General features: G+C 32.9%; 1 protein-coding gene across 2 annotated transcripts in view; it reads left to right on the forward strand.

Moving 5' to 3' along the window:
• Positions 1 to 2,371: 2,371 nt before the first annotated feature.
• Positions 2,372 to 17,833, forward strand: part of LOC126967036 (protein strawberry notch) — an 80,975-nt gene continuing 65,513 nt past the window's right edge. The window contains exons 1-8 of one of the 2 annotated variants that reach the window (XM_050811345.1): positions 2,372 to 2,590; positions 5,044 to 5,125; positions 5,958 to 6,059; positions 7,019 to 7,132; positions 7,665 to 7,718; positions 12,084 to 12,259; positions 14,156 to 14,234; positions 17,082 to 17,291. In XM_050811345.1, the coding sequence (XP_050667302.1) occupies positions 2,588 to 2,590; positions 5,044 to 5,125; positions 5,958 to 6,059; positions 7,019 to 7,132; positions 7,665 to 7,718; positions 12,084 to 12,259; positions 14,156 to 14,234; positions 17,082 to 17,291 (820 nt within the window). In that variant the 5' untranslated portion in view covers positions 2,372 to 2,587. The remainder of the gene's footprint in view (positions 2,591 to 5,043; positions 5,126 to 5,957; positions 6,060 to 7,018; positions 7,133 to 7,664; positions 7,719 to 12,083; positions 12,260 to 14,155; positions 14,235 to 17,081; positions 17,292 to 17,833) is intronic. The other variant, XM_050811346.1, reaches the window with a different exon arrangement.

The raw sequence follows: 17,833 nt of genomic DNA on the forward strand, positions 1-17,833 counted from the left end.
TTTATTTTTTTATTTGTCATTTCGCTTGAGACTTGTCAGTTGAGACTTGAGACGCAATTCATTATAAACGAATAGCACGAATCTACAAACTTGGAGCAAATATCAAGTCTAGATATGTAAAAATAGGCTGTACAGCACTTGCTTGACTTTTCAAACCTATGCAAAACGCAATGCACTGAAGAGAGACAAAAGATAATATCTCATCTTGTCTGGCTTGAAATGCAAAACCATAACTTGAAGCCATTTTATTTCGTTTTGATCACCAGTCTGGTAACCATTGCGTGAGTGATTTAAAGTACCTATTGTTTTAATACGTTAATACTCCGATGTATAAGATGGGAGCGGTTCCGCCGAGTTCGTGAACACTGTACTCTTTGAGCCTAAATATAGCTCATATACTATGAGCTCCATTAGGCTCCATTGCTTAGTGGAATACAGATAATATGCATTAATGATTGTATTATATTATATTGAATGTGCATATTATATTATAATATTAAATGTTTACTCTTTATAATTTTGGTTCTTACTACTTGTATTGTCTATTAGTGAATATCTGTAATTAGCTCTAATTTTTTATTGTATTTTTATTTTGTGTAAATAGCTGTTGATATTCCTTGAAATCAATGACGTTCTATACATATAGATAATGCACCTCATACAAAATCAAAGCCAAAATATGGCAAATGACATCGTAATAACGTTCGACTACTTGTCTATTCAGTTCTGCATTTAGTCTAGTTTTTTAAAATTTTATCGGTAGTTTTATTTTATATTTTATTGGTTGTTTTATTTTATAGGCAGCAATGTAAACACTATTTCAGTTTCAGCTGCGAATTTTGAATTGAGAACCCGATTTGGAGTAGGAGTTAAGTATTTTTTTAAACCTAAACGAACAAGAGGGTTGCTATAAGTTTTACGTTCGTCAGTCTGTCCCTATTTTCCGATGAAGATGTGTAATGAATATGACTGATATTATAAACGAGAAAGTTTGTATATTTATTTATTGGCTTGTGTTTATATTTGTTACTTCTTTACGTTCTAAAGGGATTTAGATTTAATAAGTTGAGGTAACCTTTAATGAGAGAAAGTAATACTAATATATAATATTTTTATTTACATTAAGTAATTAGTTAAAGTGGTTATTGAAATGTTACGTTCCTTGAATTAAATAAAATTTGTCTATAAGACTTAGACATCTTTTCTAGGGTATATTTTTGGTATATGCAGTGTAAGCGGACATCAACATATATCCGTTAAATCCAAAAAACTTAATCCAGTAGTGGTGAAATATAAATATGCTTATTTGGTTTGTAAATTTCTTCACATCTGTCTCTTGCTACCAACTGGCGCCAATTCTCTTTTATTATCTCGTATACGGGAAAGTTACAAAATATTAGCTTTTACATATTTCCGATGTAAGTAAATAAGTATCAATTATCATGATACTTCCGTGATAACGTGTAAATCGCACTAGTATGTAATTTTTGACGCTCTTGTAAACCGTTCACATTACACAGAATATTGTTAATATTAATATTATCATTGTTCATTAGGCCTTTTTAACTTGTAATTTTACAAAATAACAACTGAATTCAATAACTATTCCAAAAAGTTCTGAGGTAACAAACATAAAAAACATACCGACGAATTGAGAGCCTCCTCCTTTTTTGAAGTCGATTAAAAAAGAGCGACTCTATAGTTTTCATTTCTGACTGTGTCCTTTCATCTGGCCCATTTTGACAATCGGGTCTTGTCTGGGTACTTGTCCATAAGTGTACCATATTTTATGAAAATATTAGTTATATTAAATTACATACGCTTTTCGCACATCAATCTTATATAAATAAAATAACCTAACCGATGATAAGTCACACCATCTTTTTTTGCGTTGTTAACGTATTTTTAAGCCCTTTTACAAGCACACTTAGGCTTGTTGATTGACACTCGAGTAAGGAGAAAAGTGTGCTTACATTGTCTTTTGCCGTTCCGTTAACAGACTGCGAATGATATGTCCATATGTATAGAACGTCATTGCTTGAAATAAATAAATAAATAAAATTTGATCTTTTTGACAGGCGTCACGTTCGTATCTCTATGTACAGCTATTCTAAGATGTACATCTATGTACCAATGAATCAATCGGATAGTCATCATATTGAAATAGATTTAGAGTTTAGAACTAAAACTAAGGTGAATTTCAAATTATAAATTTCCCACGTAATTAAATGTTTTAATTTAAGCCATGTATGTTTTAAGAAATCAAAAATTATTTTGATGCGGCATTTACATTATATTATTATTATTAGTATTAACATTGACAACTAGTGACAGATATCAATCTCGACATGTATCCGATCGGTGATTGGACATTTTTTCGATTCTCTGAGAGTGAAATTAATTTTTTAACATGGCCGAAGCATCGACCGCTGTCGAGACGTCTGATTTTTAAAACGTGCATTTATAAATATAATTTATTGTTTTAGTGCTGCGAGTGTTTAATTGAGAATAAATAAATATCTTCATTGCTGTAAATATCAAAAAAGGAGATTTTTGGCGACTCAAATATTTGCGCACAATTTTAAAAATGGTATGATAGTTTTTTGTTTTGATACTTTTTATGAACTTTACTTTGTTCGACAAAACATGTATTTGGCTAAATATCATATTTTTTTGTATGGTTAACATGCAAAATGCTCATATATTAATCGGAGTATGATTCTAATTCTTCAAAAATTAAGGATTTTACTATTTTTTACTTGTTTTTAACTTTTATAACCAATAAAATATGTCATGAGGTGGTTGATGTTTCACATGTTTTAAAATTCAATGTTTTTTACAAAAATTGTTATATCTTGAATTATGTTACGCATTAATTATGCAAGTAGGGTGTGGCTCTATTGATTTTCTCAGAAGGTTCTAGTGTTTCTATTAGAATACATCTTAATATCTGCACTTAGAATTTGGCTATACGTAACAGGACAATGCAGTCAGAATGCATCAAATGAAATGTTTTTCAAATAAATAGGCTTGTTTTAGTTATTTCTTCTTACGAGCTAAAGAAAATTCTTTACGTTCTATTGAAATTGTCGTAAAATTTGTATGTTTTATGATGTTTCTTAAGATTATGCAAGTAAGGTGCACTTTAGACATTACAAATTATTTCTTTGCAAAACTGAGGAATTGAAATAACAGTGCAATGTTTAATAGCTTGCTTATCAGTAAACTGTTCATAAGAAAATTATTCAGTTATAAGATGAATAATTTATTTTAATACATTTTTAGGTAATGAAGTGGAGAAATGGTTTGGACATATTTTCTTGATTTGTAAATTATTTTTAAATTTTATAGTGTGTATTCCTTTTTAACTATGTCATGACTATCAATTTATAAACTATTTAAAGTCATCAGAAGTTATTCACATAAATGTCACCAACAACATCTCTTATAAACTCTTTGAGTTTTATTCCTCAAGAGGTACCTTTATAGGGTTATTTCATTGTTTCTCTATGTTAGTTTATCTATTTATACCATTCTTTTACAGCATGTGAACTAAACAGAAAGTGATTTAATGATATCCTACCGTGTGAGAAGTGCTAGTAACCCATATTATTAATGAAATAAATAAGTTTAGGTATCTCAAAACAAAACACTCTTGTGTGAAAAAGTAAACAAACATTTGGAAGTAAATACATATTTTGTGAATTAGTATTGAATGTGTTGACATTTTCAAGCTTATTATATTAGAATATTATGGTAAATAATATTACATACCTTTTTGTTATACTGCCCTCCCGCTTAAAACAGACAATATATCGTAGCATAAACCTTCCCACATTGGTTTGTTTTGTCTGTGGACTCTACGGAACGTGATGCACTCCACACTGCTTTTTCAACCCTGAAAGAGCTTTACTTGATTATGATATTGTTTTAGATGATTGTGTAAGTGTAAATCCTAAGGATGTTTGAACAGCAGGTTAGGAACAGACAGATGAGGAAAGTTCATTGTTACTACCAATGGTACAAGAAATTGTGAAAATATAGTATTCTCTTCTCTAGCTATCCAGTGGGTCACCCACTGGATAGGTATAACCACTTCTGCCAATTAGGGTAAAGCAATATTATAAAAAAATAAATAAAATAAGCCTTTATTGCTGTCTTGCAATAAGTTGCAATTAATTTACATTAATTTTTTGCTGCGATTACACTTCTCTCTATCCCATTTAATAAAAAATAGTATTGTCTTAGTTAATTTCTCTGTTAGTGCCCATTTTCACATTCATGAGTTAAACATGGCAAAATTCACATGTTATATAGTTTTCTTTTCCATGTGTTGGCTATTCTTCTGTCAATAATTTATTTATACATAGTATCACTTGGGTATTTTAGGTGTCCCAGGTATACATACTCATCCACATATTCTATTTTCCATATTTACTGTGATGCTGTGAGGCATTAGTCTTAATTTTAATTTTTGTTGTATTCATTGTAAGTCCTGTTTGTAAGCTTAGATCTGATAGTTGTAGTATTTTGGGATGTTTTGAAAATAGAATTAGATTGTCTGTGAAGCGTAAAGTAATTAGGTTTTGTTGTTGTGTTGAGTCCGTTGTTATTCCAACCTAGTATTCTGAATATAATCTCTAAGACAGCCGAAAAAACAGCTTGGGTGAAATTGGATCTCCCTGTTGGAGTTCTCTTTCAATATGAAACTTTCAGCTGTGCTTTTTTAGTATATGTATTAATTATTTGTATGTTTTAAACCTCATTAAATTATCTATGAAGTTATTCCCTTACTGAATTAAAAAGTTGTGGCACTAATAAACAGTGATGGTGAGGTTTCTCTCAAAAGCCACAACCAATGCACCAAATGATCAATGAGCACTCCACCTTGCACAAGAGTTCTTGGACTAAGACAGTTTTAAACTATAAGAATCTCATACTTTTGTTACTTTACATTGTCCTTATTTTTTTTATTAAGAAAAAATAAAGTGTTAAAACATTAATATTATTATCCCTTAATGTTGGTTTTCATTTTATTTATAGTCTAAACGTGGAGATAATCCACCAAGTGATGACGATTCTGATTTTGATGATGATGAAGACCCTGACAACTTGGAAGTTCCAGGTAAGTCTTTATTTTAAACTACTCAGAAATAACACCAGTAGTACCATTGATTTATATTATATTACACAAATAAAACTGAAAACAAAATTTTATGAACGATGTGGTACTCGAACCCGCGACCTCTCGCGTTCCGTGCATATGATGTATTGTTGATAAAATCTTGTATGCTTTGTTCAACTCTCAGGTTGTGGCTTCATCTACAGGATCTACTTTACAATTGATAACCTGCTCAACCCCAATATTTGCATATTAGGAAATTGACTTGAGATGTCGCTCTTGCAAATCTAAACTATTTGTTGTGTTTTAAAGTGATAACACAATATAATACAATGCGGGACTCGAACCCGCGACCTTTCGTGTTCAGTGTGAGCTCTCTTACCAACTGAGCCAAACGTTCTAGTGACATATTGTTGATAAAATCTTGTATGTCCCACATCATTCATAAAATTTAGTTTTAGTTGTGTTATAAATCCCAGAATATAACAAATTGTTTATATTATTAATCCTTTAAAATGTTTAAAGCACTATCAAAAGCTGCTCTTGGTAGACTGTCTGCTACCTCCACTAATCTCTCACCATGGTTTATTATATTGCGAATATAACAATATATACATTCTTTTTAAAGCCTTATAAAAATAACAGGGAGGTTCACTTCCTATGCATGAAATTCCTTAACACATACTCTCCCAAAGACATTATAAAGATCATTGACAGGTTGGTTGGGGAGATGAAAACACTGTTGGGCAACAAGTAATTCAGCAGAAGATCCAATAAGGATGGCTTGTGGTCATCACTATAGCTCTTATGCTTACACATGATGTTTCATTTCCAGGTGGAGGTAAGACATTGGCAGCAGCAGCAAGGCTTGGAGATAAAGTGAAGATGCCGGCTCCTGCACCGGTCATGATCAAACCCACAACAAATCCACTTGCAGGTACAATCTTGGAACTGAATGGAACAACAACTCAAAAACCTTTGATTGCGGCTATTTTCTTTATCAGTATGAGTGTGTTAGAGCTACCTACCCTGTGTGAATTTATCAGATCGTAATCGAGTTAGAGAGAATTTTAAAACTAGTATATATTTACAATATATAATTTCAATTTTGAAACTATATATAGAAATTTATTTAATTCTCGTGCATTGGTAGTGGTTCAGTAGACAAATGAGTTACAAGAGGCTTGGTAGCCGAAGTATGATAGAAATGGGTGTCGAATTTGAGTGTCGGTGTGCGTGCGCATCGTAAAATTCATTCTGATAATTTAATAACGCGTCTAAAGAATGAAGAGATTCGTAGGAGAACCAAAGTTGCCGACATAGCCCAAATGATTGCGAAACTGCAGTGGCAGTGGGCACGGCACATAGTTCAACGGACAGATGGCTTTTGGGGCAGTGAAGTCCTCGAATGGTGACCACGTACCGGAAGACGCAGTGTTTGTAGGCCCACCACAAGACGGACCGACGATCATGTCAAGATCGCCGGTATAAGTTGAATTAGGGCAGCGCAGGACCGAATGTCGTGGATATCTTTGGGGGAGGCTTTTGTCCAGCAGTGAACGTCTTCCGGCTGATGATGATGCTGCGTCTAAAGAAGTATTACTTCAAAATAAGACGCGCATGTCAACTGTTGGAGATTGATCACCACCGGCCGGGCTCTCTCGCAAGTCCAAAGGAATGACGCGCTTCTGTAAATAAGAATGCGTCCACATGGAACAACATCATCCAGCTAGTGAATGAGTAAATGGAAATATTATGAATCACAATATCCTAGGCAGGTTGAAAGGCATCATGCTCCATTGACACCTTTTTTTTTATCTTCTTATTTTAAGTATTTTTTGTCATTAACTTACTACCTATGTCTTTTCATTAACTTGTAAAAATTTCTTTCTGCAGCACCATCTGGATTAGCATTTGGACAATCATCAAATGTTAAGCCAATCAGAATATCAGCGAGCTCATTGACTAAACCTATCAATATTGGTATTGGGAGAGGCAGGGGAATGCCAGGTGTGTAACTTTTAATAGGTTCATGTATAAGTTCTCATTTCATTACTATTGTCTATCATAAACCTTTATACGTAGGTATCTACGAAACAACAACATATACGAAAAATACAGAATTAAAAATGTTTACTAAAATGCAGACATTTCAAAATTATTTCAAATGAGAGTACAGAATATATAAAAAAAAATTCTTTATCCGTTGAGTAGATCAACTTCGGAAAGATACATATATTTTTCATTTTTGAATTTAATAATTGAATTGAATAAAATCTTGTTTTTTTTGTCATGGATTTTGAGTATAGATGAATTCAAATTATCAATAATTATTGAACTATTTATTTGAATAAATTTTACCCTAAAATATTCCCAAACACAATTTTACTCAGCCAACTTGCAATTATTGCACGTGTTCCGTGAGGTTCAAAAAAAAATTGAAAAAGTGAAGCTTCATGAAAAAAATTGCAAGTAATTTTTGATTGAAAAAGATTCGTCAGTTGGCAAAATATATAATGGTAACAAATTGAATTGTTATCAGCAATGGGGATGCCTGGCACTTCGGCCCTCAATGCGGTGTCGCTGCTTGCACAGAGTAAGTACAGGAAATTTGAATGAGTGCTCTGTAGCTTCTAAAAAATCCTTAACGAGTACAACTTTTGTAATGATCTTTTTATATTCCAACTCCGCTTTTAATAATAACGGGCACAGAAATTGTTAAATTTAAAATTAAAGGTACACATACAGTGAGATGTGATTGTAGTCACACTGCCTTATAAGTTTTATCTGTTATAAGATAACATCTGAGCCACCTGCTTTCCAGTAGTTCTTCCAAAAATCGTAGTATGTTTTTCATAATAATTCTCTTATGTCATATTCTTCTTCGATTGGTTCTTATATATCATATCCTTCCTGCATATTTCCATCTTATGTAAATTTATTTGCAAATTCTATTTATTAAAGTAGTATTGTAGTTGTTGTATTATCTGTTAACACATAGATCATAATATTTAGCACTGGCATTAGCGACATCTACGTTCTCACTGCATTACTTCTCGCAACACATTCTTCATTTTAAACCAGTGAACGCTTAAAAAACATGGAAGCAGTCTTGTCGTACTATCTACCGTTTATTTATTTATTTATTTATAATAGACACACCAACAAGCTATTCTAAACTAAACAAAAATAAGAAAAATATAAAACGAACATTATGAACAGAATAGCTTTCTTACAGGTATGTACAGCTCTGTTGTATTATTAAGGATAATCTTAGTTCAAAAAACGCAAAGTAATTTAAAGGTTAATAAATGTTAAAAATACAAATTATATCTTATGTTGAATATGAGTAAAGCGTACAGACCATATATATAATTAAAAACTATTATAAATAACACTGTTGCAAAGTCTTTTAAATTGTAGCACCGACATCCCAAACATATCCATGGAGTCAAAATTATTATTAAGGAGCTAATTAAATGATCTCATAGAGCGCTGCAGTGGAGAGTGAAGACCAATATTAGTTCTCGGAATAGCAAGATGAAAGAATTCACGATTAATAAGCCTTGCACCGGGGCGGGGTATATTGAAATCAATTTGTCGTAATATTTCTGGGGCACTAACAATACCATTACATAATTTAAATAAAAATAGCAAATCTTGAATACGACGACGATTTTCGAGAGATTTTAATTTAAAAATATTTAGCCTCTGGCTGTATGGTAAACATGAACCGTTGATTATTATTAGCGTAATAAACCACACAATAAAATCACTAGTTAGGAAACTATCAATGGTTAAAAAGAGAGTGTTATTGATATTGAATCTATGTTAGTATGTGCTTCATCAGTTACGCGGGTTTGAAAATATGCGGTAAATTAGCTCAGTGATTCGCCCATCCTCCGACCATACGCGTTACTCCAACGTTATTTACGTGGTTGGTTCTCGCCAAGACATGATTACAGTAATTGGTTCGCGCGCTTGACATCTTATCAGATACGAGGACGATGTATACGTTATGTATGAGGAGATCAGTCGTAAAATAAATTATTGTTTGAACTATACATGTTAGCTAGATTAGTTTTCGTTGGTTATTAATTATTGGGTAAAAAATCGCGTACACTTTTCTTAAAGGCCGGCAACGCTTCTATCATTCCTCACGTGCTTTGTGCTTGTTACGAGCATAATATAATTTATGTTCCGCAAAAAATCGTAAGTCTATTAATTAGTATTTTCTTTGATTAACGCGAGTGTTACAAATTTTAATAAAATACTTTTTAAAGGATTAAAACGCGTGTAATGGTAACTGTTTTTTCACTCGATTTTGCGTAAAAGTTACATTTTTATTATTATTTTTCTAACCCGAGGCTTAAAGAAGCTTTTCAGGGTACTGCCATTTAATGTAAAAACATTTACATTTACACACGTTTTAATCCCTTAAAAGTGCTATATTTAAAAGTATATTCAGTTTTTGGTGAGATGAGTTAAGTAAGGGGTCTCTTCTTGCTATATATATAGTACGAGTGTTCACAAACTCTTGAAAAACCTTTTTGACTGCATGTCTTAACATGACGTCCCGCAAAAAAACCAAATCTGTTTTTTTAAGTAATTAAGTATGTCATTGTACCAAATGGTATTGTTATCGAGCCAAACAAATATTGATGTAAAAAATTTGTACAGCGCTTTTAGTAAGCGTCGTGAATTTCATCTTGAATAAATTAAAATCTTCATTTTTAAAATGATGTAATCACATTTTAGGTGTCTTGTTGGATATCCAATTGTTTCCTGTCTCTCACTGAATTAAAAACCAAATTTGTTTGGAACTTTATAAATATTTCATTTCTATAATTAAAAGTTATCAAAATGTGCTTCTACGGTATGCATAATGCCATCCACGAAATAAAATATATTTTTATGTATTTTTAAATAATTAGACTACTTACACGTGAAAATAGTTTTAAATACCCTTCGGACGACAATCCTTATGATTTTTGCATGAACGAACACATGAATGTATTATAATCCTTACAATTCCAATTATACCTGTTTTTATAATCCCGCCCGACCCGTACTCGCTTAAGCGAACTATACCGCGTGCCGGGACAGTTTGTAAGCTCAGCTCACTACGGAATAGTTTAAGTTACGCTATTTTAAAGTTTCTGAAATGCCTCCATGTTTTTCTATACGTTCACTGTTTTAAACTTAGTAAGTGGCAATAAATATTTTTTCTCTTTTAGTAGATATAGTTATACACCTAGTCTGGCACTAAATACTGTTAAAATTAAACGAAAATGTAGTATATTAAATCGGTATGGAGCTAAATGAAAATTTTGAAGCTCGTCATCAGCATGGAATAAGTTGTGAATGTTAAATATGTTGAGGGTGTAAGTGTCAAAAGGGCATGGAATTTTTTCTTGAGAAGGTGATTAAGGCTCTTAACAACACTATTTTCAGGAGCAAAGAATGGTCCTTTGAGTAAATTTTAGCACCTGGTTATAAAGCTTGATCTGCGCATAGTGGTTGGATATGAACATGACTGACTTCATCAGAGCTGAAGACTGGCCGTCATCCAGTCCCTATCTAAATCCGATTATGATTTGTGCTCAGTTTTAGAGAGCGTCGTATGCTGTAAATGTCATGTTAATTTGAACTCCCTAAATTCATAAGATTGGTAGTGAATAATTTTCCCATGGAGAAAGTGTTTGTTTTAGTTCATGGCTGCCATCCTTATTTAAAGGATTATTATAGGCCAATTGAGATAATTTTGAAAAACTTCATATTTTTTAATATGTGATTATATTAATGTAAAAACTAACGAACACTACGGTAATAAATATTTATGCATTCGAAAATAGCTCTTTTCGATGTTACAATATTTATGGTAAGACTAGGTATACTTAATTTTGTTTTAGTAATCTGATAGTAGATAGCAATCTAGTATTATGGTATTTTGTTCTTCTCACATTTTTTTAGTAATCCAATGGTCTGTAGATTATTGACGCAATGATCGACTTGACGGACTGCAAGTATTTTAACTATCTCATAATGAGCTTGTGTGAAGAAGCTGATGTAGCTAGGGATAGAAGCTAGATATACTATGATATTGCTTAGTTATTAAGTATCAAATCAAATCAAAATTAAAAAATCATTTTATTCATGTAGGTGTCACGGAAATGACACTTATGAATGTCTATAAATTATATTATTAAATTTACCGCCATAGAGTCTTATAAGAATTATAGAGTGACTTTGTTAAAACTCGTACTCAACAAAATTGAACCAAAACGAATCAATTTATTAAAAAAAAAACAGGTAAAATACTCATTTGATCTCATAAATTAATAAAATATATTAAATATTCGTTAAATGATTTTTCTAAACGAGCATTAAAAGAAGTGATTAGGTATATAATATGCATTGAATGGAATACATTCTGCGAATATGCTTTAGCTTTAGTTAACTAGAAGTTATAAGTAGAAATTCTGTAAACAGTATACATATTAACAGCAATTGGCTATTTGTTGCCGCTAACTATAAACCGGTTGACGTTAGTTGACAATGTGGTACTGCCGGTTCTTTTAGCCCAAAAACTCGATCTACTATCATTAAATCCAATTTAGTATTACTCCAACTATTTTTCTTGGAAACTGGCACGCCCCTATTGACCTTTAGGGCTCTTTTCCTGTCACGCGGATCTGATCCGCCAACCATATATCCAAGTGGGATATTTACTTGCGTGTGGCCAGGAGCGTTCGTAGTACACGCATGCGGAACAGCTCCGCACGCGAAAGGCAATCCGCGTGACAGGTAAACGTGCCTTACGATAGGACTATTGCAAGTTCTATTTACTAGCTTTGGCTACGCATGCTATATTAGTGGCATGGCTTCTTGTTTCTAACCAGCCGATCACATTTTCTGCCACTAACTCTTATTGACTGTGACCAATTTGCTTTGTTGACAGTGGAAATGGCGGGAATGCAAGGTTTGAATCCGTACTGGCTACAGAATCTCAATCAGTTCCTGGCGTCGGGTATGGGAGGCCCGCTAGCTGGCATGTATGGTCAGTTGGGACAACTGGGACAGCTGAACCAGTTGGCAGCCTGGACGAACAAGGGAATGTGGCAGCAACAGGAGAAGGTTAGTATTGTTTTTATGAGAAATGTCGAATGAAGAATCGATTTGAGAGATTGTAAGTGGTAATACTCTTGAGCTTTACGAGCCTATTAGGTGGGTTGCTTGCGATTGAGGTTAACTGCTGCGACCGCGAGATTCTAAGTTCTGCACGGCAGTAAAAGCTTATTATGATTAATGCCACCATACACACAGCATCATCATCAGAGTTAAGCCGTGTTTTGCCACAATCTGTGAAGCCTGACCATACATTCTTGTCGTACGTTGTGATAACCTTATCATTAATCACAATTAATTATCAATCTGTTCAAATACGGTTCGATTTTGTTTCGTCTCAAAAAAGCTTTTTTGTACCAAGCTATTTCAAATGGGTTAAAATGTTTTGTGGTCAATTCCAAGTTCTTTAGCTATGTCGTAACTACTGTATGCCGATTTTACTAAACTTTAAAAAAAAATGGCGTCCATTTACGGGCGAACAGAAAAAGGCGCATTATATAATATCAAGATATTCAATTGAAAACACTTACTCCAACTATGTGCTAATATTACGGAAACTGCATTACGTCCATAAATCTCACATTTTCTTCCATTTTTGTCAAACAATTTCATAATGTTTCGAATTTCTTCATTATATTCACTTATTTGAGAGAAATGAAAATAAATGATAAATCGCTGGAAGTACCTTTCTAGTACTTTGTATCTTTTTGTGTTATATGTGACCTTTTTAATGTCGTCAAAACCAACCTGATTCGAATAGTCAAAGAGATTTTATTTCAATTTTATACACACTGTATACGAAAATCGTCATCAATGACTTCTCAGTAACTATTATAAATAGTAGATTGTTAACCAAGGGTCGAAAGAATCAATTGCCGAGGCTATAGTCCGAGTAGGAATTGATTCTTTCGACCCGTGTTAAACACGCTACTTTTCATTTCGAATATGAGGAAAATAAAACTAGTTGTTTATTTAAACTATTTATTGATATTATATAATAATATTAGTAGTACCAATTTAAAATTAATTGTCAAAAGTACAATTTGTGAAATTAAAAGTTACATTTTTATTTGGAATGTTTATGCCGTTTTGTTATATTATAACAAATATATAAATTTTTATAGTTTCAGTTAATTTGGTTGAAATTTTAGTTTTATTTTTGGCCTGAATCCTCAATGTAGCCTTCGGTGACTGTGCTGGATCTCCAGCCTCCAGTTTTCTTTACATAAAACTCTTCACAGCTGACAGCAGTTCTATTTTTAAAGTTCATTCCGGCCCTTAGGTAGGAAGTAATTTGTATGAGTTTTTCCCTCTCTACGGAGGGAAGTAGTATTTTCCACCCAATAATCAGATCAAAACAACATTACTTTCCGAGTATGAGAAATGAAAAATAACGTACAATTAAGCAGTAGAATGAGCTTCCTTGTGCGGTGTTTCTGGGACGATACGACCTTCCTTCAAAAATAGCGCGTACACATTCCTTATAGGCGGACAACGCTTCTCTGATTCCTCTGGTGTCGCAAGAGAATGTGGTTGGCGATGATACTTAACATCATGTGTACGGTACGCTCATTTGTCCACCCCCTTTAAGAAAATAATAATAATCAAATCAAAATTACTTATTAATGTAGGACTCGGAAATAACACTATGAATGTTAAAAAATTTTTTTTCTTATTGAATCGACGATTTACGAAATAGCGGTACTATTTCGTAAAGGGTTTCGCTAATGAGAAGAAGCAAGAAACTCATTGCCACTCTTTTAATTCAAGATTTAGATTTTCATCGTTTAACAAATCATTTCAATTACAATATAAAATTTAAAGAGATGTAACAAACATAATCCAACAGTTCCAGTGCTAATTAGTGGAACTTGTACTAAATGAGTTGTGGTTGTTTATCTGCAGATGGGCGGCGAGGAGGAGGAAGTGGATGATGAGGAAATGGGCGTGGCCGAGACGTACGCTGACTACATGCCCACTAAGCGTGAGTCTCTCTAGTTGTATCTTAATTAAAACTAGTTTTTACTCATAAGAGCATCGGTTTGCTTTCAATCTTTGACCACCGAGTGCTCAGAGTATATTAAACTTTTATATGCTTTGCGCTATTTATAATCTAGGTCGTAAAGAATCATTGAGGGCAAAATTTTAAGAAATAAACATCTTGACTTTTGATGATTTGATCTCAATATATTATCGATAATGTTATGTATGTACATAGGCACTTAAGTGAATTTGTTAGAAACTGTAATAACCGTAATGTTAACACCAGGAACAAACATAATTTTATAATGCCTACTGCTCGGCAAAGTCGAGTTAGTAAGTCTCTTTTGTGGGGTGTTGTACTTATATGCATTTACAACAAGATCCCCGAAAATGTTCAAAACATTTGTTTTATTTACAAAATTTACAAGAATTGTTAAAAAACGTTACTGTGGTTTTGTGTTTTAAAGGTTACTATAACATATATAACTTTCTTAATAATACCACAGATTGGGAATGGAGCGACCGACCTCAGGCTATTAAATAATACATTTTACTGTACTATTAAAATTTTTATATTTTAATAAATAAAGAAGCCCGCTGAGAGTTTCGTGCGCCCGTTCTTCTCAGGTCTGAGGTATACTTTTTCGAATGGGTGGAAGTTTTTGACTTTCAATATGTGATATTATATTCTATTTTTGAATCAAAATAGAATTTCAATTTTAATATGGTGTACAGCAAAAATTCAATTCTAAGCCTGTGTGAATATTTACACGCTTTATATTAGCTTCACTTGTATGTAACCGACTTCTTTGGGCGCGATTTTGACCCACTTTGTAGATTTATCGAGGACCGATGACATTACACTAATTTGATAAAATTATTAAATTTTTCAATTGCAAAATATGATTTTTGTTAATTTATATAATTTTTAAATAAATAAATCACTAATAAGCGCCATCTAGTAATTTATTGTAAACTACAAAGGAAACGCGCGACATGTCAAGACAGTTCCACAAAATTAAAGTATCTAATTCGTTTAGAAGCGAATAGATGGCGGTGAATTTATATTTCCATCATAAATTTGTGTAATTGAAAAGTGATTTAACTGAGCTAATTATTATAAGAGCTAGTTCGGGGATCTCGGGCTAGTTGAATTAAGTGATCATTCAATGTAATTAAAATATTTTTATTCGCAAATATTAAAATCCCTTCATTCAATCTAAAAAATGAAAAATAAATAACAGTTTTAAAAAAAACTAAAGAACACGCTTTATATAAAATTAAACTAAAAAATAGAAAATAAATTTAAATTGAAAACATCGTAAAAAAATATTATATATTTCATTATAAAAAAAAGTGTGGGGTGCTTTTTAAAATATTATTAAAATAATAATTCTTCTTTTCTAATATTTTTTTACACTACTTTCACTTTAAATTTATTTTCTATTTTTTAGTTGAATTTTATATAAAGCGTGTTCTTTAGTTTTTTTTTAAACTATTATTTATTTCATAGTTCGTTATTATGATTGTTCTGGCAGTAGTCACAAGGTTATGATAGCCTTGTGTGAATTTCCTGCCGAGGCATATATAGTACTTTCCTCAAAAGAATGCAGGGAAATAAAACACACTTTTTATATCATAATTATATTAAATTTAATTTACCTTGGTAATTTAATTTAAAAATTAATATTAATAATTAATAAATTTAATATCATCTGGGGCTTTAATTAAAAATTGCTTTATGATTTTGCCAGTAAAAAATTTCGATTTCTTGCTTTTGAATCCGGTCGATTGTTGTTTAAGAAAAGTGGTTAAATTCTCATAATTTTTAAGTTAATAATAATAATCAAGCCGCTTTTAACATGAACTGTATATTGCAGCATAGATTAAATTGCTCATAATGTAGGTAGCTTTTTAGTTTTAGCAATCTCATTAAAATACTTAACACTTTTTTCTCGTTTTGCCAACTCATAAAATGTTCATATACTTTTTTTATATTTCTATTTTTTTTGACTTCGCTGAAAGCACGTTTTCCATTGCTAATTTTGTTTCTGATTTTAAATCTGGTGGAGTACAATCACTTTCCATTTCACCCTTTGAACCGTTGAAACTCATGTTAATTATTATTAAATATATATTTATGAAGTAGGTATGTAAATAAGAATTGAAAACGAATTTTCAGCTTTCCCGCCAATTTAATTTATCATCTGTGCCGACAGGCAAACGCAAAGAGACTATGGTATGCCAAGAATGACAAAAAAGATCCGATCAAAGAGTATTTAATAACCGCAGCACGTCGTTTCATACAACATTGCAGGAGTGTTGTTCCAAATTCAAAAAACGCTCCTGCAATGGATTTGACTTTCTTTGTCCGAAAATTTGATACATCGCGTGTTCTTTTTTCGAAAATAATGACAATATTTCCATGCATGTTTGAGAAAAGATTAATAACGATTTGAATAAAAATTTCTCATATTATGAGGTTAGATGTTAATGTATAAGTCTCCAATGAGATACTTAATTTAATAACAATGAGATTTAAGTTTAAATTTAATTTAATTAAACATTAATTAAATTGATGCTGTTTCAATGTGCTATTAATTTCTGATTTGAATTGTAATTCCGATATACCTAATATGTCAATATCTGAAAAAATTTCATTGGATGTGCTAACTACGCGCTGCAGCGGCGCGCGTTTGCCGGAGTTGGTTCGAATTGTGCTAACTGCAAAAAGGGGACGCCTTCGCACACTGCGCTGACACACATATTTATATTTAATAAGAGCTGAAGAAAGGCTTTTTTCACGAGCCAATCCAATTTGAAGTGATCAAGTGAACTGTTATTTCAGTGAAGATTGGCCGCAAGCACCCGGACCCGGTGGTGGAGACGGCGTCGCTGTCGTCGGTGGAGCCGGTGGACGTGACGTACAAGCTGGCGCTGCCCGAGGACACGATCCGCTCGGGCGCCTTGTCCGCGCTGCAGCTGGAGGCCGTCGTGTACACGGCGCAGGCGCACGAGCACACGCTGCCCGACGGCACGCGCGCCGGCTTCCTGATTGGTGAGCCGTCCACTAGCTCTGTGTGATACGATGAGGGTGCGTTCGTTTGTCGGCCTTCATATGCCGCGCGAGCCATCTTTATATATATTATACAGGGTGGTTTTTTATTTAAAAGAATGTGATGGCCAAGTCGAAAACTACGAGTCTCAGAGAAAAGTGGTGAAAGTAGTCATGCCCTCGATTTATAAGAAAACAATAACTGCATATTTAGTTTTTTTTTTTTTAAATTTCTTGAACTTTAGACGGAAACCGAAAGATTTTTCAAAAAAAAATTACACTTATAGTATTAGCAATAACTTTAAAATTTCTGGAGCCTGGAGACACCTATACTAGCCTACAATACCTTTTTCGAGTATCAAAACAGTCAATCTCGCGAGCCAAAACTACATTCGTAGTGCGCGCGAGCGACACAAGCTCCTTCGATGGGGTCTCAAAAACCGTCAAAGCTCGTTTACATTGTACGAGCCTATGTTCGATGGTTTGCCGCGCTTAACAATGCGGGCAATTGCCGTTTCCTGGGAACCTATTACTCGACAATAAGT

This window comes from Leptidea sinapis, chromosome 12 (assembly GCF_905404315.1).
Source record: "Leptidea sinapis chromosome 12, ilLepSina1.1, whole genome shotgun sequence".
Taxonomy (NCBI): Eukaryota; Metazoa; Arthropoda; class Insecta; order Lepidoptera; family Pieridae; genus Leptidea; species Leptidea sinapis.